Source organism: Perognathus longimembris, chromosome 11, assembly GCF_023159225.1.
Source record: "Perognathus longimembris pacificus isolate PPM17 chromosome 11, ASM2315922v1, whole genome shotgun sequence".
NCBI lineage: Eukaryota > Metazoa > Chordata > Mammalia > Rodentia > Heteromyidae > Perognathus > Perognathus longimembris.
The window spans coordinates 6,468,329-6,494,787 of NC_063171.1; the positions used below are offsets into that span (position 1 = coordinate 6,468,329).

Consider the following 26,459-nt stretch of genomic DNA (forward strand, 5'->3'; position numbering starts at 1 on the left):
GGAATTAACATTATCAGCAGGTGGAAGAGAACACAAGTAAATAATAGTCAAGAGGGCAAAGGGTCAGGACAATATAAAAGTCTTCGCTTCAGTGGATTGAAATGGCTTGTGTCTTTCATCCTGAATCAGCAGGCTTAGGCATGTGTGATGGAGCCAGGCAGGAGAGATGGGTTGGATCTGGGGAAGACTGTAGTAGCATCTCTCAGCATCTCTTGGATGGATTGTCACACCTCCTGCTGTGTTGCCTGCAAATTCCTATACAAACTGGTTAAAGACATTTGAAATCTCCCAGTATTCCCTGCTTGCTTACTCTGAGTACACTGGCTTTTGCAGGCTGGCACCCTACTGGTTTAAGCAGGGTGACAACTTAAAAAGCAAAGATTTTAGAAGGCTTGGGCCTGTAATCATCTCTTGCAAATGCAGTCTAAAGTTCACAGTTGGTCCTCATGTTCAAACCTTTTCCCAGTCACAAAATCCACACAGACCAAAGGCCAACCAAGCCTGCTCTCTGCAGGGGCCAGGACAGTTTCTGAGACATGGAAGGGGAGGGCACCAATGCTACCCCAGTGCAAACCTGTGGCCACCAAACACAACTCTGATGCTTTTGATCTTGGAGTAAGAGTCACAGACATGTCTTAACTTACTGCACACTTGAAGTCTTGGCTGCATCTGCCATGACAGGCCTACTATAAACCCAACTCTAATCTTGGAAGTATACTCAGTCCTGAGTCTTTAAGAACTGAGTGACTTGAGGCAGGGAGAGCCAAAGCAGGAGTGCTCTAGGCCTGTCAAAATCTTCACAGGGGGGCTGGGGATATGGCCTAGTGGCAAGAGAGCTTGCCTCCCATACATGAAGCCCTAGGTTCGATTCCCCAGCACCACATATATGGAAAACGGCCAGAAGGGGCACTGTGGCTCAAGTTGCAGAGTTCTAGCCTTGAGCAAAAAGAAGCCAGGGACAGTGCTCAGGCCCTGAGTCCAAGGCCCAGGACTGGCCAAAAAAAAAAAAAAAAAAATCTTCACAGGAACACCATCAGTGATTCCTAGATATGGCTAGGCTGGACAAGCATGGAGAGGCACCCATACTGAGGAGGGCGCAAAATGCACTTCAAGCCTCCTGGCTAGCTAACTGCAATGGTCACTCACACTGGTTGGAGGTTCAAATCCATCATTGTGGTGGATGGAAATAGAGCTCTCGGTCAAGAGAAAGTTACCTTGGTGGTCCTCTGGGTGGGCTTAGGACAGCAGAATACATCCCAGAGGCAGCTTGGGACATCCAAACTGGTGAAGCATATCTATCGGGGAACCTATCCCGGGTTTCAGTACCAATGAAAGAATATGTCCTAGCCATCCCAGGGGACCATGTGGAGATAGTCACAGACAGGAGAAGAAGGTTTATAAGGAGTTTATTAGTGAGGCCATATCTCCCTCAGGAGAGGGAGCAACATGACGGCTGGCCTGTGCACCTTATCCAGGTGGTAACTTACTTATATAGCTCTGGGGCTAAAGGGGAAGTAGGTAGATCTGAATGGTGAATGGGAGTGGCCCCATTATAGCTCTAGGGAAGGGAGTTTTGGTATTGGTGGATCTGGGGGCTAATGGGAGGAGCTGAGGACCTGAGGTAGGGGGAAAATGCTAACAAACCCAACAACCAGTATCCTTAAAAGAACAAGAAACTTAGATACAAAGACAGCCATGCACGGAGATTAGATTATAAAGATTCAGAGTGAGATGGAATGGAATGGAAGCAGAGAGAGACTGGAGTGATATACTCATAAGCTGAGGAACACCAAGGGCCAGAAGAGGCAAGAAGGCATAGCCCTGCCCATACCTTGCTTTGGGAGCTTTCATGAGGGAATAAAGTCTATTGTTTAAAGCCTCCCAATTTGTGGTAATTTATTACAATAGCTCTAGAAAGGTAGTACAATGTCATACACAAAATTCAAGCTGATTAAATATAGAATTCTCATAAGACTAATAACTGCTCCACTGTTGGATATACACTTGAGAAAACTGAACTAGTAAGAGCCACATGGGAAAAAACATACATGCTTGAAGGTCACAGCAGCGTTAGTCACAACAATAAAAAGGTGGAAACAACCCAAATGCATACCCAGATGAATGGGTATGCATGCACAGTCCTGCAGTTAGCTGAGCTTAAATGAATTTTCAGGAGGAAAGCTCTAGTTAAGGCCTCATGTTTATACATTGCATATTATTAATATTATTATAATAGAATGCATTGTGGAAATGGAAAATTGCTATGTAACCACCTGCCACTCAAAACCGTTTATCAGGAAGAACCTCTTCTGAGTGAGGGAACCTCCAGCCCTCAACTCAAACCCATCATAAATTATCCCAGACACTTCTTCCAAGACTTGATGCTCTCCTGCTCAGGCCCAATCCCATGTTACTCTCTTTACTGACTCTTCAACAAACCTGTGCTTCTCTAATCGTGTGTGTGTGTGTGTGTGTTGCTCAATTATTTGCTCAAGATGCCAAGAACCTGGGATAAAAAATATCATCCAATAACATATCTGCATCATAGAAATTGTGTGTGTGCATGTGCGCACGCCCACGCGTGTGCAGTCAAAGCCTAACTGCTTTCCCTTAGCTTTTTTACTCAAGGCTGATGCTTTACAACTTGAGCCACAATTTCACTTCTGGCTCTTATTAAAGATAAGAGCCTCACAGAGTTTCCTGCTCAGGCTGATATCAAACCTTAATCCTTAGATCTGTCTCCTGAGTAGCTAGAATTATAGGTGTGATCCACCAGTGCCAGGTCACACAGTGAAATCTTATTTAGCCTTCAAGTGGAAGAAAAACCTGATATATACAACATATGTGAAATCTCAAAGACATCATGCTAAGAACAGGAGCCATGGCATATGCTTGTATAACTCCATACATAGGTGAAATATTCACAAAAGGTAAATCCATAGAGATAGTAAACAGATTATTGGTTGCCAGGGTGTGAATGGGGATAGAACATGAAATGACTGCTTTCTGAGTACCAAGTCTCCTTCTCAGGTGATGAATATATGCTGAAACCATGGTTGCATCATATTGTGGTTGTACTAAATACTCCAAATTGTATACTTTAAAATGATTTTAGGTTGTGTGAATCCCACCTCAATTTTTTTTAAAGTTCCAATGAATTTTTTAAAGCTACAGTGAGTTTTAAAAACAAAAACAAAAACAAATTATAAGAAAATTCAAGAGAACTTTTTTGTAAAAGCATTTCTGAAATGAGACCACGTTCTAGAGGGGGAAAATTAATTGAACCACATTAAAAAGGAAACTAGCCTTCCAAAAAAAGGTCACTAGAACAAAGTGCCAGTAGCTCAGCTGTAATCCTAGTTATGCAGGAGGCTGAGATCTGAGGAGTGTAATTCAAACCCAGCCCTTGCAAGCAGTCTGTGAGATTCTATTTCAAATTAACCATCAAAAAGCTGCAAGTGGAGCTGTGGGCCAACTGGTAAGTGGTCAGCCTTAAGTAAACAGGAAAAGAAAAGGGGAGAAGAGGGGAAAGGAGATTAAGGTTTATAAGACAAATACATAAACCACCTTGGCTCCACTTGCTCTTCCTCTGCTAGGGTACAGACTGGGTCTGGCAGACAATGGGTATTACCACCAAAAACACTGGCTGTTCTGGGCCAGAGAAGCTGCCTGTCTCTCTCCTGTTCCAGGTGATGTGGAAACTGTCAGGCCACAGACATACTTTACCTTCAGCCCCTGCCCTAGGTCAGAGGGAGCAATTGGGAAGAGTGAGGTGATTCACCCCCTTGAAACCTGTTCCACTTCGCTACTAGACAGTCATAAAGTATTGTTCTGGGTCCCACCACTTATCAACAATATGAGAATATGACAAAAGTCAAGAGATATGCATATATGGATTTAGCTATGGGTCCCAGGTGCAGGAACTGGGCAGCCATTTGCAATCCAGTGTAATTATTTCCTGAAGGGATCCTAAAGCCTAGGACACTGTTACATGATCCTCCCACCCAGAGCTCTAGGCAGCCCACATGCAAATGTGTCTGTATTGCTGTGAGTTCTCCATTTGTTCCTCTCCTTTCTGTGAGCCTAGTCAGGCTTAGACCTTCAGTTAGTTGTAAGGAAACTGAATTTTCAAATGTGGTTATTCATGTGCACAATTCTGTCAGTGCTTTGTTCAGATCTTGAATATCATCTTCATCCTCTCTCTCTTCCTTGTCTCCAGCCACCCTTCTTTTGTACATTTGCATTTATGCTGCTTGGGATCTACTGGCTTCTTGAACCTAAGTACTAGGGACTCCCATAAATTCTGAAATGTTCCCAGCCAGTAGTGTTGCTCTGGAGATGACCACTATCAGATATTCTGTTTCTTCTCCTTCTGAAATTAACTTGAAGTTGCCAAATATCCCTTTAACTAGCTCTCCTTGTGAAGCTGCTTCCAATTCTCCTCTGTCCTGGCTATCATCTACAGGATCCTCTGCATTCTAGGACCTAACACTTCAGACAGAGGAATTGCTAATCCTCAATTCTTTAGGAAACACTCAGGGATTTTTAATTTTTCTTTTTAAGATAGATCTTACTGCGTAGACTGAAATCCTCCTGCCTCTGTCTCCCAAATGTCTGGATTACAGATATTGGCACCATGCCTGGTCAAACTTGTTCATGTTTAGATTGACAGCTAATAATTGTACAGCTTTCTGGGGGGGGGGGCGTGTGATGTTTTGGTACATACATGTAGCATGTAATTCTTATTCAAGATAGCTGGTTGTCACGGGACCAAGGTGAACCAAAGGAGAAAACAGGAAGAAGACCTCAACTTGGGGTTATCCCACTGTCAAAAAGAATTTTAAGACATGTTAAGGTAGAGACCAGTAACCTTTATTGGCAAAGCAAAGGACAGTACATGGAATGACATGGATGCAGACAGAGGCACATAGAGGCACATTGAGTATTCTAACATTAGAAGTAGTTATACTAGGGAAAATGGGGAGCGGTCATGAATAAAACATCCCAAAGTATGGCTGGGTTGATCACTGTTCTCAAAGAGTTCTGGAGAAGTTGTTGCTGCGGTCATCAGTGAAGGGGAGTGATCTGATTCCCATAAGATAATTACTCCTGCATCCTCATTGTCATAGGTACTTGTCCTCATCTGGGAGGTGGTCTGTCTTAAGAGTCTCTCTTGTTCTTTGGAGACAGTTTTACAACACTTAGAAATTGCTTTTGCTAAAAAGCACTGACTCCTACTGATCCAGACACCAGGGGGTAATATCAATAATCCTAGCTACTCATGAAGTTGAGATCTAAGAATCCTGATTTGAAGCCACCCAAGAAGACAAATCCTAGAGAATCCTATCTCCAGTTAACCAACAACAAACAAAAAAGCCTTAAGTGGTGGCCTCATGTGATAGAACAGTAGCTGTGAGCAAAAAGCCAAATAAGAGTGTAAGGACATGAGTTCAAGTCCCAGTACTGGCACAAAAAATTTAAAAAATCATTGACTCCTCACTCGGGCCCATGAATTAACTAAAAGCAAGACATCCCTGCCTCCATCTTGCACTTATCTTCTTTACTGAGTCTCTCCTGCAGTCACCTTCCTTCAGGACTTTCCTTCATAAAAAGGGACAGAAACTACCCCCCAAAGAAAGGAACAGCAGAGACTGGCAGGATAGGACCACACACACACAGCTCAAATAAGGGCAATGATCAATAATGATGAGGCTGCACCCAGGAGCAAAGTGATCAACTCATAGGAACCAGATTGTTCCCCTCAAGTGATGAGAATACTAACTTCTCTGAACCCATCTCAGAACCAGAACAGTTTAATTATGCGTACTTTTCTTCTGCCTCAGTTCTTCCTCCATTTAAACCTAAAGTTCATATCTGTATCCCACAGAAGGGCCAAACACTTTTGTTTCTTCTTGTATCTATTCTAGTACCTCATAATATATTGTCTTTCTCTGCTCTTCATCATTTCTTGTCTCTTTATTTGGTATATTGGTATAATGGGGTTAAGTGATCAGACATAACATGTTAAAAACACCTGCAGTTGGATCTCTGGCCTAGAACTTGGGGTAGTTTTGGTCCCTCATCATAAAGATGCTAATGAACTGGTGCTGGTGGCTCACTTATAATCCTAGCTAGCTACTCAAAAGGCTGAGATTTGAGGTTCACAGTTCAAACAAAGCCAGCCAGTGTAAACAGATCTGAGACTCTTAACTCCCAATTAGCCAGCAAAAAGATGAAGATAGAAGTATGGCTCAAATGATGGAGCACCAGCATTGAGCAGAAAAAGCCAAGCAAACACATAAGGCTCTGAGTTCAAGTACCAACACAACAAATAAAATAGCTAACTATCAATCCTGTTGTTCCTGGTACCCAAGGTGACTAAATGGAGGCAGAGATGTCAGATTTTTATTTTGCTTTTAGTTAACTTATGGGCCCAAGTGCGGAGCCAGTATTTCTTGCAAAAGCAGTTTTGAGTACCTATTATAGGGTTACCATTGTTTTTGCACATATCATTTCATGCTGAGAACATTCACAGTCCTCTCTTTCAGCTATTTTATATTATATAACAGCATTTTTGACTAGTCACCTTTTGTGTAAGAACAGAACTTGTTCCCTCTGCTGTGACCTTTACCTGTTAACCAGTGCCTCCCCAGCCCCTGGTAAGTAACCACTTCTATGTTCTTACTCAAATGTAAGTATTTTATTTCTTCATATTTACTTTGTTAGTTATGTCAATGTCTTAAGCTTATGGACTTGATTATACTCTTTTCTTAATGGTCCTAGCTCATATATAGTATTGTAATTTTTGTGAAGTTTTGGGGAAGTTGGGGAGAGGGGTTGTGCCAGTATTGGGGCTTGAACCCAAAGCCTCAGACTCTTTCTTAGTTGTTTCCACTCATGGTTGGCACTCAATTTGAGTCATGCCTCCAGTTCCAGTTTTGATTTTGCAGGTTGGAAATTAGAATCTCACAGACTGATTTATCTGCCCAGGCTAGACTTAAATCTTGTTTCTCAAATCCTAGCTTCCTGAAGAGTTATGATTACAGGCATAAACTATCAGCTCCATGTTTTAATATTTAAAATAAATAAATAAATAAATAATAAAATGTAAAAAGTCTCTGGCTGAGAGAACCTGACCCCTTACCTTTACTTCTCCATATTCCCTCCAGGTAGTCAGTTCCCAGAGATAATGACACAGTGCTTTGGCTGCCTTTATTATGTAAACCAACCAGTTCAAAGCCAGCTCCTCTACCAACAGAAATAGGAAGCAGTATTTCCACCTTTCTGCCTGGGGTCAGGTGCCAGGCAATTAGTAAGCAGCTTGGAGCTCATGGAAATCACTCAAACCAGTCGTCCACACAGCTCCCAGCCCCATAAGACTTTGGCTGAGGCCAAGGTTCTCCTGTTCCTGCCCCCACCCACCCTCCTCCTTCCCCCACCCCCCTCCTGCTCTGATGCAAACCAGTGTATATAACCAGCATGGTTTCCCAAGCCCCATCATGGCTGTTCCTGACCATTTCGCCAAAGAACACAAGAGAACTTATTTCCCTGGGATGGGTTGATGATTCCCTGGAATGCTTTCTCTAAGGGATGACTTGAAGTGAGTTGCTCCAAAAGGTTTACACCAGACATACATCTATATTTATTAAGTCATGATAGCTCACTTCACACCAGGCACACACAGCAGGGTCTTGGAGAATCTAGAAGACAGCCATTCCCATAAAGCTGATGCTTTTTGCTAAAAGAAAAGTTGTAGGTTCTTGTTCATTTCTTTGAGCTTTTTTTGGGGGGGATACTATGGATTGAACCATTTTAGCCACATCCCCATTCTGTTTGTTCTATCTTGTTTTAAGATAGGTCTTACTGACATTGCCCAGGCTGGCCTCAAACTTATGACCCTCTTGGCTCTACCTCCTGAGTAGCTGGAACTACAGGTATATAACACCATGCTTAGCATGGCTTAATTTCTCCAAGATATCAAGATAGACTGTAGCAAATATGTATTTGTTCAATATGAACCACATATTTTAAATTTTTAACTACTTAGAGAATTGTCCCCAAACACTTACCCCAACACTTGGGCAAGCTCCTGCACTAGGCTGGGATACTTGACAAACACTGCTGTCCCAGAGCACAGTGAGGAACCAGAACATGTCTAGCTCAGGCATAAACATGAGCCAGAGTCACAGCCTCTCAGGATAGCTTTCAGTCACTTGACAGCTGCAACCTGAGAGGAAACTAGCCTCAAATCCTAACCAGATGTCTCAAAGTTGACCAAAATGCTGTAGGAATGGGGGAGGGGTAGCAAGGAAGGGAACTGCTGGGATAGGTCCTCTGTAGGGGCCAGACACTGCCACAGGCTTCCGAAGTAATTCCTGTTGAAATGCCCCTCTCCACTGCACCAATGCTCAATAAAGCTCATGTGTGCATGTTTCTCCAGAGAGGAAACAGAGCCAGAGGGCAAGGCTGTGACAGACATGGGTTGTTATGGTCCTGGCTGGGCAGCACATGCTAGGGCTTGCACAGCCTTTGTTTATGTTCCCCAGGAGGCGTCTCACTACTCTAGTCTGGAGGCAGCTGGCCAGTCCATAGCCTGGGGACCCCACGGTGATGACTCACTCAGCAGTGTGGGGTCTCGGGTAGGAGAGTCTTCCTCAGTCTGCTGTGCTGGCTTGGTCTTCATACCCAATTTACCAATCCATGCCAGGCAGTGCAGCCTCCTCACTCCTTCCTATTCTTGCTCCTCCCAACCCCTTCCCTGACTATTGAAAATTGTACTTCAGCTCACAGGTACCTAGGACCCCCAGCCCAGATGGCCCCCAGGCTGCGGTTCTCAGAGGGTCTCTGCCCTACGGGCTCCAGGATGGTTAGAGGCTCTAACCCTGCTCTAGCCATCCACAGTCCAGCTTGGTAGCCCCTGTGCCTGGGACCTATAAACCACAGCTCAGAGCCACCCACAGCCAAAGCCATGAGAACTGGGCACACACTTGCCACGCCTAGGTCCTCTCTCCTTCTCAAAGGTAGCAATGTGTGCAGAACTCTGCTGAAAAAGGCTGATTTTACCTGGTGTTTGCTGTTCTTCAGGGATGGCAATTGCATGTGTACAGTCTACCAACCCCCAAAACACATCCCAACCTCTTTCTGCCTGAAATGAAACCAGAGTTCGGAAGGGGCTGTTTATAGGCCACACTTTAATAGCACCTCTGGGCTTTAGGGGAGGACCCCTTCCCCACCAGTGTGTGTTCACATTACAACAGGGAAACACTGGTGGTTCAAAGGAAGGTGAGCACCCCACCACTGGCCAGCAAGTTACCCCCTTACTAAAAGACATGGCACTTTCTCAAACTAGAGAAAAGCAAGTCAGGTAGAAGCCCCTCCCTCAGGACTTCAGCTTAGGCTCCACCCTTCCTGCAGACTCCCAGAGGCCAAAGCTGGAGATAGTGTGTTGTGGGTGCCTTTTTGGACTCCACAGTGTGCATTAACTAGCAACTCACTTGAGTGCACAGTAGTGCACTTACACAGTGCTCACTCAGGGATGCCGTGCATGTTCCTCTCTGCAAACATTTCCGTCCCAAGGAGACCACAGTTCCAATCCACAACTCCCACCATGAAACTTGTCAAGGTGAACATAACACTACCTTTTCCAAAGCCTGTCAACTCAGCAGAATGCAGGCTACCCACCACCAACTGGGAACAAGGTCCAGGGCTCTGCCAAAGCCAGACACAAATGCCATGCTATCTTTGGCCTAAGAACCCATATATGAACCCACTTGGGGTCTAGTCTGAATAGGACTCAGGCCCTTCCTTCTTCTGACCATAGGGGGTTCTTGCTGGCCCCAGGTACAGAACTTTCAAGGAGAGGCTATCCCACAAGTGTGGGACCTTCCCCAAGAAGTATCAGTAGTGGCTGGGTATGATAACAGTCTGGGATACAGAGGGACTTTCCAGATGAGTGCTCAGGGGGCCACCACGAGAAGTGGAGTTCATACCTAGCAAAACACAGAAGACAGACTGTGGCACCCCAGTAACTCTAAAGCCAACAGAAGTCCTGAGCACCCAGGGTTACTTAGTGGCTGTAGGCCACCAGTCTGGCACTGAAGCAGTTACAACCACCTGACGGTTCTCAGAGGTCTTAATGTGGAGGGGACCTTTGATTGTGTCCGACCGAAGCAGGGCCAGTCCCACATTCCCTTGGCCAGCTCTGAACTTTCCAGCTGTCTGTCCTGTTTCAGTCAGTACCACTGTGCCAGGGCCAATACCACTGTCAGGAAGAGGGCCCTCGAGATGCACAGGGAAGAGGCGCTTTCGAATGACACCCATATGGTGAGTGCGAGCTGTCAGCTCCTGGCCAATGTAGCATCCTTTGGTAAAGCTCACGCCGTTCATGAAGGCCAAGTTGGACTCCAAGGGTAGGGCCACTCCTGGAGGCAGGTCACAAACCCCTTCAGGGATGCCTGTGGAGATCAGATACCAGAGAAATGAGTGCATCCAACCACAAATCCCCACCCATGGTCTTCAGTCTTGTCCAAATTGACATGACAAACCCACCCAGCCTCTCTGCCTGTCCTGCCCATTTGGGGTCTACCCAGCTATGTGGGCTCCCCTTCTCCACCCATCCCAGTAGAACCTCCCCACCCATACCTTGTTGATATCGATGTATGTGATAATCCTGGAGGTCCCCAAGACGGCCCCTGGGCACGAGAGTTACACCATGGTCTTGGGTGAGAAGCCGCCACCCCATACATGCAGTCCTGGGATCGCGGGTAAGGATGGCAGTGGCTTCCACCCTCTCCTGCAGTGGCACAGTTTTGGGCATACAGGGGCTGCTGGGCAGCACAGCCCACACACGGAGCTCTGGTCTTGGCTCTACTGTGACCTTCCGTCGGATCTTGTACAGTGCAAGATGCTTTTGTAGGGCTCCCAGAACAGAGCTGTCACACTCCAGGAGGAAGCCTGGTGCCTCCTCTGAGCACTCAGGAAGCCTAGCAGGAGAGAAGCAGGAAGTTCTAGAATGGGTGGGGGTATCTACCTATTGCCTACTCAACAATGGTGAAGACCAAACCACAAAGAACAATGCCCCAGGCTGCACCTCTAGTGAACAGCATCACAGGCAGACAAGTTTACACTTTGAAATGTGCCCCCAGATGGCTAATGGCCATGCTCATAGCCATGTGGGATTATATCACCATGGTATGCCTGAATGTGAGGAACAGACAAGAAAATGATGACCAACATGCCGAGTCAGGACTCAGGCTGTGTAGAGCAATACTACCAATGCTTGTAGGTTTAGTGACAGACAAGTACACTGCAGGCCAAAGATTCCCAATCCCATCAATATGCACAAATATATGGGAAACAATGCAGACAGCCTTGCCCTTGGGCAAACACACTGTGGAGTTTCAGGGCTACATTTCCAAAGTACCAACACATAGAAAGCTATATCCATGGCTACATGGCATTGTCCCTGTGTAGCACAGGCAGACACAGAAAGGGATAATGTATAATGGCTGAGCCCAGATCCTACAAAATCTGGTGCAGATCTAGCCTCCAACCACTTGGGCCTTGTGCTGGAGATCCCACTGGATACCAAAGCAAGGAGCAGTGCTTGAGAATCCAGGATGCCAGGGGAGTGCAGGACAAACAAGTGGACAGGGACTGAGTTCCAGATATCCTGCCAAAGAGCCAGCTAGATTTACCAGTAGGCTCCAGGGCTGCCAAAGGGCTGAGAGGGGTGCTTAGACTCAGACCAAGGATTTGCAATCATTTATTTGGGAAAATAGCTCCTGGGAAGGTGGCTGGCTACACTGGGGACTTGTCACAGCTTACCTCCCTACACATCTCTTTCCTGTTCCTTAGTGCATATCCAACCAGAAAGTGAGAACCTATCTCAAAAATAACAAGCAAAACCCACTATGGAAATCTGACTCCGAAGTAAGTGACTACTTAGCAAGCACCAGGCTCTGAGTTCAAACCCCAGTACTGACCAAAAAATTTTTCTCTAAAAATTAACAGCCAAAAAGTTAAAAATTTTAGAGCTTTATCTGAGAAAATATGCTGACCCAGGAAGCAGAACAGAGAGTACTAAGAGAAAGGAATGCCTCAAGGATAAGAAGTTGAAAGTATGAGAGTTTAAATAATTCAGAGTCAGACATGGTGGTGTGTACCTGTAATCTCCGCTGAGACAAGGAGTAAAAGTTTGAGACCAGCTTGGCCATATTAGCAAGACTCTGTCCCCTAAAACAAACAAACAACAACAACAACAAAAAAAAAATACAACCTCTCTCCCCACAGCAGCAGCAAGGGAGGGAAACTGAAAGCAGTCAATAGCAGCCAAACAAGGAAGAGAGTATAAACTCAAAGGCTCACCCTCAAGAAGCCCCAGGCAGCAGGGCAGGAAGGACAGCAGAGCTCTTAATCCCCCACAAGCCACAAGCAGAGCTGGGATTGGGTAAAATGTGGACAACACCTGCCAGTACCCAAAATCCCCACGAGGAGGCTTAGATGGATCGTCATCCAGTTAGTGAGGAGTGAACGGACCATGAAATGAAATGGAAGGAAAACATGACATTCTGAATTCCCACCTCTATTCAGCTCAGCCCCTGCTCAGGGAGTCCCTAGCATGTGACCTGAGCTAAGCTGCAGAAGATCAGCACTAACTGATGTTGTCCTTAGTGCCCTCAGCATACAGAACAGCAAGTGATGTGCCAAGTGCTCAGGCTGCAGGAACCAGCTGTTACAAACGGGGGGGGGGGGGGGATCCCCTGCAAGCAGAGCATGTTGTTAAAAATCACCCACTACTGAAAACTGGTGACACACCTTGGAGCAGGTAGAAAGGTATGAAAAGGAGAAAAAAGCCCTAGGAAACAAAACTGAAGTCCTTTACTTGCAGAGAGTAGGATTTCAAGGACACAAGGATCCAGACAGAAAGAGGTAAAAAGGAAATAGCAACTGGGCATGGGTGGTTTGTGCCTGTAATCCTAGTGACTCAGGAAGCTGAGATCTGTGGATCATGGTTCAAAGCCAGTGTGGGCAGAAAAGTCTGTGAGACTCTTATCTCCAATAAACTACCCAGAAAAAGCCAGAAGCGGCACTGGAGCTCAAGTGGTAGGGTGCTAGCCTTGAGCACAAAGAGGCTCAGGGACAGATCCCCAGGCCCTGAGTTCAAGCCCCAGGACTGGCAAAATAAAAAATAAAAAAGAATAGACAGCAGAGTAGCTCCAACTTACGATGTTGTTATATCCGTATAAACGCATTATATTTTGAAAATACCTGAACATGAAAATACATTGAGTATAACCTGCTAAATATTCTAACTTAGCAACACAACCCACCCAACAATCTGTTGTTCTCCTTGTGGTCTCCTGACTTTCCTGAAACGGTGCTGCCTTATTGCTAAGCAGCATTATAACAAATCAGATGATATCCAAATTTAAAATTCCAAGAATGGCGTCTATCACTTTGTGTGTGTGCGTGCGCACAAGCATACTGAGACTTGAACTCAGGGGTTGGCATGAAGGACAGCAGAACTAAGTCTTTTTCACTTAAGCCTGGCCCTCTATCACTTGAGCCACAGCTCCACTTTCAGCTTTTTGGTGGTTAATTGGAGACAAAGAGTCTCACAGACTTTTGCAGGGGTTGGTTTAAAACCTTTAAATCCTCAGATGTAGTCTCCTGAATAGCTAGGATTGCAGGCGTGAACCACGAGCACCTGGCTTGAATATCACGTTTGAACAATTACAAAGTAAATTTTAAAAAATATAAGTTGGAAAAATATATATATAAGTTGGGGGCCACATGTACTACAAATTACGAATATAAAAGATATCAGATGATCAAAGAACATAGTTTTGCTGGACGATGGTGACTCATACCTGTAATCCTAGCTAATCAGGAGGCTAAGATCTGAGGAGCCTGGGAAGGAAAGCCTATGAGACTCTTATCTCCAATTAACCACCTCCAAATAAAAGTTGGAAGTGGAACTGTGGCTCAAGCAGTAGAACATGAGCCTTGAACAAAAAAACTCAGGGGCAGTGCCCACACCAAGTTTAAGCCCCAGTACTATCACAAGAAAAGCAAGAGAGAGGAACATAATTTTCTTTTTTGTCTGCTTATTTTGGTTGGGTTTTTTTATGGTACTGCTTGAGAATCTAAACTACCACAACCCTGACTAGCATGATATAGCCCTAGGCCCAGGGTAGACAAATGAGCATGGCAGGGCTCTGACAGAACTCTTATTTACAGGGTCAGCACTGGGCTGGATCTAGTCCAAGGGTTGTTATGAAGAGCGCACTAAGAAATATGATGTGGGGCTGGGGATATGGCCTAGTGGCAAGAGCGCTTGCCTCATATACTTGAAGCCCTGGGTTCAATTCCCCAGCACCACATATACAGAAAATGGCCAGAAGTGGCGCTGTGACTCAAGTGGCAGAGTGCTAGCCTTGAGCAAAAAGAAGCCAGGGATAGTGCTCAGGCCCTGAGTCCAAGGCCCAGGACTGGCAAAAAAAAAAAAAAAAAAAAAAAGAAATGTGATGTGATGTGAAAAGAGACCCAAAAAGACATGGCATTCCAAGGCATGGGAGCAAGGAGAAACCCTAAGAATGCAGATGGCAATTAGAAAATGTCCCCATAGTTGCTATATTGTCAGTGATCATTTTCCATCTTGAATTTCCATTCCAGCCAATGCTCATGGCTAACTCTTGGAGTTAGTGAAGGGTGTTGGAAGGTCAGTGAGGTGCTTCCCAAACCCAATGCAGGAAGACACCAGATAGGACAGGGAGCAAGGCTGGGCCTCAGGAGGGAGCCCAGTCTGGTGGCAAGTGGGTGAGGAAGTACAGTGCTGGCACTGGGCTCCTGCCACACACATGCCTGCTGTGTTAACACTGAGATTTCAGGACTCAAGTACTGGAAAGAGGGACAAGTGAAAACCCAACACTGTCAGCGCCTGACTGCTCATGAGCGTCATTTACAGTCATTAGGATGTGCGTACACATACACTGGGCCCGGGAGGCCTGCGAAGAAGCCGAGTGCAAACCTGATACCTCAACGCTGGCACAATCTGTCACCCGAGATAGAGGCCAATGACCCCTTTATCTATGTATGCACTGAGGAGGGAATGGAAGACAAGCAGGGTGAAGGGGAGGCACCACCTACAAGGAGCCAACCACCAGAGGCTGATATGATTGTAAGCTCAAGCCCTAGGCTGGATGCAAGTCACTGCCCGCAACCGATGCCTTCCACAGGGCGTCACTGCCACCCTCCTCCCAAGCCCTCCCCAAGCGTGTCCAACACCGACTCCCCGGGGTTTCCAGAAGGGTCTCCTCCTTTCCTCCCACGGCCGCCTGCCCCCGCCCCTCCCCGCCAACCCGCCCCCTCTCACCCGTACAGGATGACGTCATAGAGAGTGCGGCCCCGTACGTTCAGGAAGTGGGCGTATGCCGCGCGAGCAGAAGGTGGGGCCGCGCCGGCTTCAGGGCTCAAAAGTGGCAGTTCATTGGTCAGCAACCCCAACAAGAAGGGCGCCGCGTCCGGGCCGCGCACGCGCAGGAGAGCGCGCTCATCTAGCAGGAAGCAGTTCCAAGCGGCGCCGTCCGCGAGGTCGCTGCCCAAAGATCCAGAGCTGAGAGTCAGGCGGCGCCTCGGAGCCGTGTGCAGCCGCCAGTGCCAGGCTGGGCTACCGCGCCCCGGAAGCGCGCCGCGGAGCAACGCCGCTGCCGCCATCTTGTTCACGAGTGACAGCGGGCGCGACAGCGGGCGCCACAGCGGCCCCTGGAGGCGACCGCCGAGGAGGAGCGTGCGTGGGTGGAAGGCGGGAAGTGGCCGAGGGGCGGGGCTTCCGCTTGCACACAGGCCCCGCCTCTCCGGTGGATTCTGAGGGTGTCCCGAAATTCCTGTCCCTAGGTGTCCCATCTGAGAGAAGAGTTTGTCTCCTTGATGTTAAATACATAAAATGTGACATTTAGCATCTTGACACCCAGAGCCTAGGTGCTGCTATCCCTTAGGTTTTTAGCTCGAGGCTGGCACTTTACCACTTGGACCACAGCTCCGCTTCTAGCTTTTTTTTTTTCCTGGTCCTGGGTCTTGAACTCAGGGCCAGTACACTGTCCCTGAGCTTTTTTGCTGAAGGATAACGTTCTACCTCTTGAGCCACAACTCCACTTCCAGCTGTTTTGGAGCTCAATTGGAGAGTGTCATAGATTTTCCTGCCCAGGGCTGGCTTTGAACCTAGATCCTTAGATTTCAGCCTTCTGAGTGGTTAGGATTTCGGATGTGAAGCTCTGGCACCTAGATTCTGGCATTTTAGTGGTTAATTGGAGATCATTGTCTCATGGACTTTTACTTCCTGGGCTGTTTTCAAACCTCACTCATCAGATCTCAACCTTCTGAGTAGCTAGGATTTCAGATGCCAGGCCATATTTCTCCTTTCTGTTGTAGTAAAATGCCATAACAAATGTGTCAGCTTAACCAATTCGATATATGAATTTAGTGGCATTAAGTACATTTACATTACTGTTCAACTGTAACCTACCATCCATCTCTAAAACTTTTATCTTCCCAAATGGACACTCTCAAACACCAAATCCCCATCCACTTCTCCCAGCCTGTGGTACCCACCAACCTACTTTCTGGTTCTGTAGATTTGATTACTCCAGGAACTTCCTGTAAGTAGAGTCAGTGTTTTCCCTTTTGTGCTTGCTCATTTCACATAGCATGTCATCTTTCAGGTTCATCCATGTTATAGCAAGCATCAGAACTTCCTTCTTGAAGATGAATGGTATATCGTTAAATGAATAGACCACATTTTTTGCTTATTCATCTATCAATAAACACTTTGATTGTTTCCATATCTTGCTGAGTAATGCTACTATGGACATGGGTTTTGCAAATAATCACTTTGTGGCCTTCAGTTTTTTGCTGAGGCGATACTGGGTTATCCAATGATTTCATATTTAATTTTTTTGAGAAACTGCTGTAATGTTTTCTTAGGAATCCTTTTCTTTTTTTTTTTCCCCCAGTCCTGGGCTTGGACTTAGAGCCTGAGCACTGTCCCTGGCTTCTTTTTGCTCAAGGCTAGCACTCTGCCACTTGAGCTACAGCGCCACTTCTGGCCGTTTTCTATATATGTGGTGCTGGGGAATCGAACTCAGGGCTTCATGTATGTGAGGCAAGCACTCTTGCCACTAGACCATATTCCCAGCCCAAGAATCCTTTTCCCTCTGAGTTGTTTTAATAATACTGCAAGGGAAAGGGAATTCTTTTAAAAGGAGACATTCCATGGGCAACTCATGGTGTTTGAAAGCACCACAATGTGGGAAATTTTTTTTGATAAGCCAGTGTTTTAGAGCTTTCTAAAAAAAAAAAAAAAATGCCACTTTCAGTGTAACTGTGAGGATCATAGTCCATTAAAGGCTCCTTACATGAACTTTATACTTGGTCAATAAATCTAGAGTTATATTTCTTTTTTTTTCTTCTTCTTCTTTTTTGGCCAGTCCTAGGCCGTGAACTCAGGGCCTGAGCACTGTCCCTGGCTTCTTTTTTGCTCAGTGCTAGCACTCTGCCACTTGAGCCACAGCGCCACTTCTGGCCATTTTCTGTATATGTGGTGCTGAGGAATCGAACCCAGGGCCTCATGTATACGAGGCAAGCACTCTTGCCACTAGGCCATATTCCCAGCCCCTAGAGTTATATTTCTATAAAAGAAAAAAAGCAGATGATTTTTGGTCTCACTGTTCTAAACAGTGGCAGCTTTGCATCCAGATCAAGGTGCCCATGGAGCTAGTTTCGGGAGAGGTCTCTGAAAAGCAGTATCTTCTCCCTGAGCCCTCACACAATCATTCTCTGTGTGTGTCTTGTCCTATTCTCCTTATGAGTACACTGGTTCTGTGTACTAGTTCTGTGCCCACCCCAATGACCTAATTCCAGTTAATTCTTTTAAAAAAAACCCATCTCCAAATACAGTCACATTGAAGGTCAAAGACTCCAGGAACTAAATGTTTCTGTCTCCAAATTTATATGCTGAAATCTTCACCCCTAGGTATTCGGAGGAGGTGGGCCTCTAGGATGTGATTAGGTGATGAAGGTGGAGCCTTGACATAGGATTAGTGCCCATAGAACTCTTTCCCCTTCCTCTACATGAATACTTAGCAAGGACTGACTGTGAACCAGGAAGCAACCCTCACTAGACAGGGGATTCATCATGTGATGTCAGATTTCCAGCAACCAGAACTGAGAAATGTCTGTTGTTTATAAGCCACTCAGGCTATGATTCTTGGTTGTTGAAGCCAAACTGTTGAGAGACCTGTGAATCTTGAGTACATAAGTACAAGAAGAGCTCTTGATTCCCTCCCTGGAACTGCCCTCAGTTTTTCTTACCCTTTTAAGGAAAACTGAAAACCAGTGAGCTGTCTTTCCCAGATCCTTTGCTTCTTACTCTCAAGCACCACACCTGCTTCCCTACGGAGGTTGATGCCAAAGCTGAGGTCACCCACAACCACTTCCCTGGTCTACTGTGTAGACCCCTCTTACAGCAGCATTAGAATGGAAATGGTGAGCAAAACCACATTGAGCCACACAATGTGAGCAAATAGTACCAAACTATCCTGGAATACCTCTACATTGCCCAGACAGTGATCAGGGCTCTCTCCCAGGCCCTTTGGATGTACCTGACATGGTTCATCCTATCTCTTTGGGACTTAGATCTTTCTGCTTCATCATCTCCTCTCTAGGATCTCCTTGATGTCTTTCTTTCAGTCCCTTGGTATGAGGCTCCCTCTCATGACATATCCCATACTTCCCATGTTACTGGAGCTCCAAATTGTATTTGCTGGTCCAGGCACTTCCTCTAGGCCCCAAGCCGATCACCTCCATTGCACATCTGATACCTTGAACTTGGCATGCACAGGAATAAGCTATTTATATCTCCCCTAAGCCCCTGGTTCTCTGTGGGCAGCAGCTTACTGTCTGCTAGGCTCTTGCCCTCTCCTTCACATGCCTGCACTAATGAAGTTTGAGCTTACCTCTTCTTATCCCTTGAGCCATCTTCACCTGGATTGGCCCCCCCACCCACTCTCCTCTGTGCCCACCTGCATAAATCAAGTCCTGCAGTCTTAGTCCATTTCCTATCCATATAACAAAATACCAATTTCAAGAACAGGAGTTTTTGGTTAACTGTTCCCTGAGTGGCTACATGTTGGGTGGCCTCCCTTGTAAGGGACCCCTGCCCTGCTGTGGCCCACTTCAGGGTCATTCCACAGCCTTCCACAGGTGACATTTGTATTGGACCACCCTGGTCCAAGCTGTCCCCACCCTGGTGGCCTCTCAGGACCCATCTGCCTCACTTTTTCTCCAGGGCTCATGACCTCTAACAATACACCAAAACTCTGCCCTTACATTTCTTGCCCTGAGTTCCATGCAGACTTATTTGACCATTAAAAATACATAAAACTCATGATACTTTGTGAAAAGAAGCCTCTATTAGGGGGACCAGTGACATAGATGCAAGTGAGTTCTGCAATGGGGACAGATTGGGCTCCATTCTGCACATAGCCTAGGCCCTGGGAATCACTAAGGGGCTGTCACTCACCAGACTTAACAGCTTTCTCACTAAAGGTGCATTTTTAAAGAGGCATACAAATAGGCCTACAAGTTTCAGGTACATGACTACACAGTTTGCGAAGCACAGAATCTTAATCACTGCCATATTCCCAGGACAGTGCTTGGAATGTATTAAGGGCTCAGTTAACAGTGGGCAAATCACTGAATTGCTGTCTCAGGTAGATTTCTAAAAAAGGGACCTTAGTGTGTGTTTTTCTGTGATCAGACCCCAAGCCCTGGACTTTGGCTTTCAGGTCCCCTCCCATCTGCCCTAAATTCTATAAGGCCTGGCCAATTTTAGGGCAGTCTAGACTGACAGATGTCCACAGCCAGGAGCCCTGCTACTGGTTCCCAACCCTCAGTCGCCCTTGACTACAGGTTTCCTGACTGACATCAGCTATAACTGGAATGCATGCCCCTGACAGGTCACAATTTCCTCTTCCCTGGGCCTGAGGGTGACCCAGCACCTCCCCACCAGCCTGGGTGAGGACGGAAAGGAAGCCAGGCTAGGCCAACACTGCTGGGGGCAGCACCCATGAAGTGAAGGTCACATTCCTAGGCCTCTCATCAGCTCATTCCTCTAGCTGAATGTCATCTAATCCCTGGGCCAGCAGAAGAGTTGGCTTCCCACCCACACAGGGTGGCATGAAGGGCCAGCAGGCAGACCACCCAGTTCCCTGATGCCCTGGGCGTGGGCCACTCAGAGTGCTCTGGAATGCTTTCATCCAACCTTGTCCTGGCTGTCAGCCACCAACAACATGTGTCATTTAACAGCAAATGGACTTAAATAAGACTAAATGCAGCTCTTACCCCATGAATGTGTGGTGCTGGTAGCTGCAGGACCCTGTCCAAGAAGTCTTCCTAGCTTCCTGCTTTGTGCTGGCCATTCTTAATGCCAGGTAGTACCTCCACAGGGGTGGGCAGCTAGGCTGCTGTCCTTCTTCTGAGGAGGGGGCTGTGGTTTGGCTCCAAGAGGTTCCAGGAAACCCAGAGGCCCATCTGGGACTCCGAAGCTAGAGCCCATTATCAGTGACGCACAAAGGCCTAGGTCCTGCAGCCATCAGGAATAGGAATAGGAAAAATTGGAAAACTGGCCTACTGGGGGTCCTAGACAACACTTCCCAGGGTGGTGATAGTTTCCTGTTTTTCTCTCCTTATGGCTTCCTCCCTTCCCAGAGGAAGGAGAAAGGAACTGCTCCCATTCTGGGGGTGTCTATGAACATGCCCTTCTCTACCCCAGCTCTCCACAAACTCCCATGAACAATAGCCAGTTGGCTGAGGCCATGGAAACAAATGGAAGAAGAGATGGGAGGAATGCCTGACTGATTCTGTTCCAGCACTACCCAGCCATGCCCTACTGAAATCAAACTTTTTAGACTCAAAGCTCAAACTCCATGAATTTGATGCCAGGTTTCACCCACTCACCCCTATACACAAACTAAAGAGATACCGTGAAGGGCAGAAAAAGGAGATTTATTACACAGCAGTGGTATGCCAAGGGATGAAAGAACTTCAGTGTATCTGTAGCCATCTTGGTATGTGATTAAATATTTTTAGTCACAAGTGTGGTGGCTTAGTAGGACATTCTCTTAGTCTTTGTCTCTGGAGGGTTTCTGCAAAAGTTATCACTTTTATCACTTGAGAGTTGTAGGAACAGTCATTGTTACTTAGTCACTGTGCTTGGTAGGTGATTTTGCCCTGAGCTTTTGGTGGTTTTCTTTTTCTTTTTTGAGGCAGTTTTGTCTTTTACCACAAAATGACTTTTTAAAAAATATATTCTGCCTGAGGGGCACTTTGCCTTATGCCACCAGATGTTTATAAATCCTGTCCTTCCTAAAACCCAAGGTCATTACAAAGTAACTATAGGAAAAATAGATTTTAAAAAACCCACAGATGTAAAGTGAGGACTATCTGCCTAGCTTCTGCTTCTAGTTAATTTGTAGGCCCAACAAAAGCAGCTTTAAACAGCTCTTATACCACCTGGACAAGGTTTGACCCCACCAGTGTGGACTGTTGTACTGCTCCATGGTTTGGAGGATGGGGACGGTGGGGTCCTGATGATAGCCAGGCATTTATTTGTCAGCAATGTCCAGGTTCTGCCTAACATCCTTATAGCCAGGAAGATGAGGAAACTGAAGCACGTAAGAGTTTTGGTGGTGGTGGTGGTGGTTTTTCCTCCAGTCCTGGGACTTGAATTCAGGGTCTGGACACTGGTTCTGAGCTTTTTTGCTCAATGCTAGCATTCTACCATTTGATCCATAGCTCTACTTCCAGTTCTTTTGGTAGTTAATTGGAGATAAGAGTCTCACAGGCTTTCCTGCTTGGGCTAGCTTTGAACCATGAGCCTCAGATCTCAGCCTTCTAAGTAGCTAAGATTATAGATATGAGCTACCAGTACCCAGCAAATTTTGGTGATTCTTTTTAAAGTAATTATTAAGCGACTATTATGTGCTAGGTTTGATAGTTGGGTGGATTTAGCCTCTGAGATTTATGAATGTTGAGCATCTTGAATATATCAGTAAGAGGTGACATCCTGGGTGAGGGGCTGAGGAGCTGGTTATAGTAATGTCAGCATTGCCCAGGAGCTGATCTTGGAGGTAGAACCAGTGGATGGTGGAACTTGCCCAGCATAGGCCACTCCCACCATGAGGATATGACAACAGGACCTAAGTCACCCAATCCTCTAATTCTCTAAGGAGAAAGACCTGTATAGCAGAGCCACTTGGTCCTCTTCTCATGTACACAAGCTTTCAGCTTGGGAAAATGCTTTCTGGTATGGGAAGAGTTGTCTTCCATAACCTAAAAATGTAATTCCTAACCCTCACAATTGTATTTGGAAATTAGGTCTTTGGAAAGACAAAGTAAAATGAGATCATTGGGGCAGTCATAATCCAACATAACTGGTGCATTCTATGAAGAGATCAGAACAGAGACACACAGAAGATAAGCACGTGAGAACAGAGAGAAACTGGCATCTGCAAGCCAAGTACAGAGGCCTCAGGAGGAACTAGCCCTACCCACACCATGATCCTGACTACCAGTAGATAAATCTCTTTTTTATAGCACCCAGAAGGTAGTGTTATGACAGCAGCCCAAACAGAGTGATTCACCTGCACAATAGAGTCCACTTGTGCTTCCCTTGCAGCTGGTATTAGCTGTGTGATGTTCATCTTGATGGGGCTTACCCCATGGTGGGACTCAGCTTGGAGTCAAGGCCCATCTTCCAGTCAGCTGGAGTCAGGACTCATCCAGAGGTGGGGCTCAACCAGGGACAGGCATGAGACTGGTTGCTGGGAATTGAGGCTCACTAGAGGCAGAATTTCTCTAAAGTCAGAGTTCACCTGGAGCTCAACCTAGAGTCAGCTTGCCTAGGGTAGGATTCTCCTGGAGGCAAGACACATCCAGAGTGAGGTTCCACTGGCAACCAGATTCACTTAGGAATGGGGTTCACCTGGTGACAGTTTACCTGGAAGTGAAGTTGACCTGGGAATGAGGCTCAGCTGGAGCCAAAGTGCCCCTTATAGGAGAAGGATGAAGCCTACAGTTGGTATCTGGCTAGTCAGGTTGAAGGTAGAGTTCGGATGAGCTGTGGGACACCAGGGTTTGTGGTCCGGGGAGGAAAGCTTAGACAGCTGGGCTACCTGCTGTGGGCACAGAGGAGCAGCTCCCTGCTGGAAGCAACTGGTCACACCCTACTCCCTGCATTATTCTTCCTTTGTCACCAAAGCTACCATGGCAGATTCTGGCCACCATCCTTGTACCTCCAGAGTCTGAGATGGAACATCCGCTGTCCCCTGATCTGCAGACCAACCTTGTGCCTGGCTGTTCTTTGTTCCTGACATCTGCATTCTCCACTGAGCTCTCGTTGCTCACCCAACCCTGGTACAGAGTGACACCATCATGTGCCTAATGACTTCTAGGGTTTGTTCTGCTGCCTTGTTCCCTGACCTATCCCCAGGAAGGATAACCTCTCCCAGTCTCCCTCTGTAACACCATGGTGAAAACCCTTGGTGCAATTAATACAAACTTAAAAAAAAAAAAAAGGAAAGGAAAACACTCTGTTGGAGGGATGGGGATCAGTGGGGGTGAGGGCTCACAAGGAGGGTGAATGAGATGAATGGGGTTGAAGTAGTTTGTCTGCATGTATTAAAAAAAAAAGAACAATGAACACTTGGAATTGTTTTAAGAGGGGTGTAGGGGTAGGGGAGAGTGATAGAAGGGATAACTTTGAGATACATTGTATACATGTGTGGAAATTTCACAAGAAAATCTCCTCCCCCTCTACAACTCAAGTATGCTAATTTTAAAATGGGGCTCAGACATACACATGCACACATTTGATTATAAACAAAAGTTAGTTTATTTTACTTCCTTTGTTTTGGAGGCTGAAGTGGGGAGAAGGGGAGAAAATCTGTGGAAGGCTTCTCCAAACTGTATTTCTCCAGCAATTCTCAAAGTCACACAGCTCTGGCATATAACCTTGTCAGTCCAAACAGTAAACCACAGCAACACTTTGCCAGACTTGCAGAAAGTCCCAAAGGCCACCACAACCCAGAAAGGTGGTGGTCCTTCAAGGCCCCAGCCCTGTTCCATCCTGTCTGTCTCAGGCAAGGAATCAGGCGCTGCATGCACACAGGGGCTTGGGTATGGGGTTTCTGCTTGTCTCAGGCCCCCCCCTTGGCTTCCTCTTCCATGCAAGAAGACTTGGAATTGCCCCACTGGGGGCTCCTGGGGACTGTGGATGCTGCCTAGAAGCTCACTTGATGCTGCTGGGAGTGGGAACAAGCACAATCCTCCCAAACCTCTGTGCCAGGCATCCAGGGGGCTCCCACAGGGTGGCTTCAAGGGAACTAGGAGGGAAGGGCTGGCAGTCCTAGTAGTGGGCATCTCTAAAGGTCCATCCCTGCTCAAAAGGGGGGAAGGGGCAGTGCCTTGGCCTTGGCTCTGTCCATCCCTTAGTGCCATTGTGCAGAGCTCAGGGCCCTTGTGGCTTCCCAATCCCTTCCCCTTCCACCCTAGCCAGGAAAGTGCCCAAACCAATACCTCCCAAGGGCCTTCAGTGGCTCCTCCTCCTCCTCCTCCCATAATACCCTGGTGGTGAGGGGTGGGGAGTGTGAGAAGCTAGATCCCCTGAGGCCACTGGTAGAGTAGGACGATTTCCCCAGAAGACCCCATGACTCGACCTCCCCCACCTGAGCCCACTCCAACTCCGTGCCTTCAGATCCACACTGTGGCTTTGCCGTCCCTGCTGCCAGTACTGCCCTTCTCAGAGCCAGCCCTAGGCTTGGTGCCCGGCCGTTCTTGGGCTCCCAGCCGGCCTTGCTCCCCCACCGTGCCCCCAGATGTGGCGCTACCAGTTCCAGAAGCTGGGGCACCAGCCCTGGGAGGTCCCCGGGATGCTGCCGAAAGCCCGGGACAGGGCGGGCTATCCCGGCCATCACCAACGGGCACCACTGCCGCTCCATCCCGCAGGGCCTGCAGGGCCAAGTTGGCCAGATTCTGGTCATGCGTGCGCGCGCGCTCAGCGGCGCGCACCACCAGGCTGTAATCAGGCGGGCAGGCGAGGCCGGTGGCTGTGGCGGGGAAGGCGCAGGGCGGGGGGCGTGGCGCGGGGCCGGGCGCTGGCACCGGGGGACCCCGGCGGCCGCGCACCGCGTCCTGTGCGCTGCCCAAGCCCAGATGAGCCATTTCGCAGAGGTTGAGCAGCAAGCACAGGCAGCTGACCACGTACATGACCAGCAGGAAGACCGTCTTTTCTGTGGGCCGCGAGACGAAGCAGTCCACCACATGCGGGCAAGGCTGGCGGCTGCAGGGGAAGAAGGGCGGCACCTCGAAGCCATACAGCAGGTACTGGCCCACCAGGAAGGCCACCTCAAAGGCTGCCCTGACCACCAGCTGGGCCACGTACACCCGCATCAGGCCCTCTCGCTGGATGCGCCGCCGCCCATCGTGTTGCCCCGTTGGGCCGGGAGACCCCGCCACCTTCATGTCACCTGTAGCCACTTTAACGGCCACCTCCTCTGCACGTTCCTCCTCGGCGTCCTCGCCAGGACCATCGGGTGCACCCTGATCCTCCTCTTCTTCCTCCTCTGCCAGCCCCAGAATAGGCTCGGTCTCGCCCAGGTCTGCATGTTCCGGCCAGCCGGGAGGCGGCGGCAGGTGGGCCCGTGGCACGCGGCGGAGGCCGGGGCGTCGGCGGAGAGCGCGGCGGCGCTCCTGCTCCGACACCCGCGCTAGGCGGTGGACCGCATAGCCCAGGTACATGACGGAGGGCGTGGAGATGACGACGATCTGGAAGACCCAGAAGCGCACGTGAGACAGGGGCGCGAAGGCGTCATAGCACACGTTGTCACAACCTGGCTGCTTCGTGTTGCAGGTGAACTTGGATTGCTCATCGGAGTAGATGGACTCACCACCCACAGCAGTCAGTACAATGCGGAAGACCACGAGCACCGTGAGCCACACCTTGCCCACGAAGGTGGAGTGGTTGTGGATCTCCTCCAGCAGCCGAGTCAGGAAGCTCCAGCTCATGTTGGTCATGGGCGCAGGCGGGTGGGACCTGTGGGTGTGTGCAGCGGTCAGCGAGGAGCCCCGGTGGGAGCAGTTGGGAACTGTCGGTCTCAGAATTGAGGTGTGTGAAAGCTTTCCCCCCCCCGCAGCTGACTTCTCTCTACTTACATACCTTTAGTGATTGTGAGCTCATCACCTTGCACGGAGAAAGCAGCCTTGGCTGGATCCTGACCCTGCAAACAGGTCTCAGGAACAGATTTCCTGGGGTAAAACTTCATATTCCACTTCCACTGCCCCTGCCCCTCCTCTCCTCTGTTCCCCACAGATCCCTAGAAAAGCCCATGCCTGTACAAACTGCA

The 26,459-nt window shown here is 47.8% G+C and overlaps 2 protein-coding genes across 3 annotated transcripts; both read right to left on the reverse strand.

Moving 5' to 3' along the window:
- Nucleotides 1-9,174: 9,174 nt before the first annotated feature.
- On the reverse strand, nt 9,175-15,757 carry Iba57 (iron-sulfur cluster assembly factor IBA57). 2 transcript variants are annotated; one of them, XM_048357369.1, is made up of 3 exons: nt 15,377-15,757; nt 10,642-10,982; nt 9,175-10,454 (listed from the first exon to the last, which is right to left on the reverse strand). In XM_048357369.1, the coding sequence occupies exons 1-3, from the start codon at nt 15,715-15,717 to the stop codon at nt 10,063-10,065; spliced, it is 1,074 nt and encodes a 357-aa protein (XP_048213326.1). In that variant the 5' UTR covers nt 15,718-15,757; the 3' UTR covers nt 9,175-10,062. The 2 variants fall into 2 exon arrangements, with proteins under 2 accessions (XP_048213326.1, XP_048213327.1); XM_048357370.1 differs by lacking the exon at nt 15,377-15,757 and adding an exon at nt 13,332-13,469.
- Nucleotides 15,758-23,999: 8,242 nt separating this feature from the next.
- On the reverse strand, nt 24,000-26,130 carry Gjc2 (gap junction protein gamma 2). The gene has a single exon (XM_048357915.1). The coding sequence runs from the start codon at nt 26,128-26,130 to the stop codon at nt 24,808-24,810; it is 1,323 nt and encodes a 440-aa protein (XP_048213872.1). The 3' UTR covers nt 24,000-24,807.
- Between the last annotated feature and the right edge of the window lie 329 nt (nt 26,131-26,459).

Excerpts from the sequence above, each read along its gene's own strand:
- Gjc2 (XM_048357915.1), bottom strand. The coding sequence starts at position 26,130 with ATGACCAACATGAGCTGGAGCTTCCTGACTCGGCTGCTGGAGGAGATC.
- Iba57 (XM_048357369.1), bottom strand. The coding sequence starts at position 15,717 with ATGGCGGCAGCGGCGTTGCTCCGCGGCGCGCTTCCGGGGCGCGGTAGC. Across the intron at positions 10,983-15,376 it reads TATGACGTCATCCTGTACGG|GCTTCCTGAGTGCTCAGAGG; the intron begins GTGAGAGGGGGC and ends CTCTCCTGCTAG. Across the intron at positions 10,455-10,641 it reads CATACATCGATATCAACAAG|GCATCCCTGAAGGGGTTTGT; the intron begins GTATGGGTGGGG and ends TGATCTCCACAG.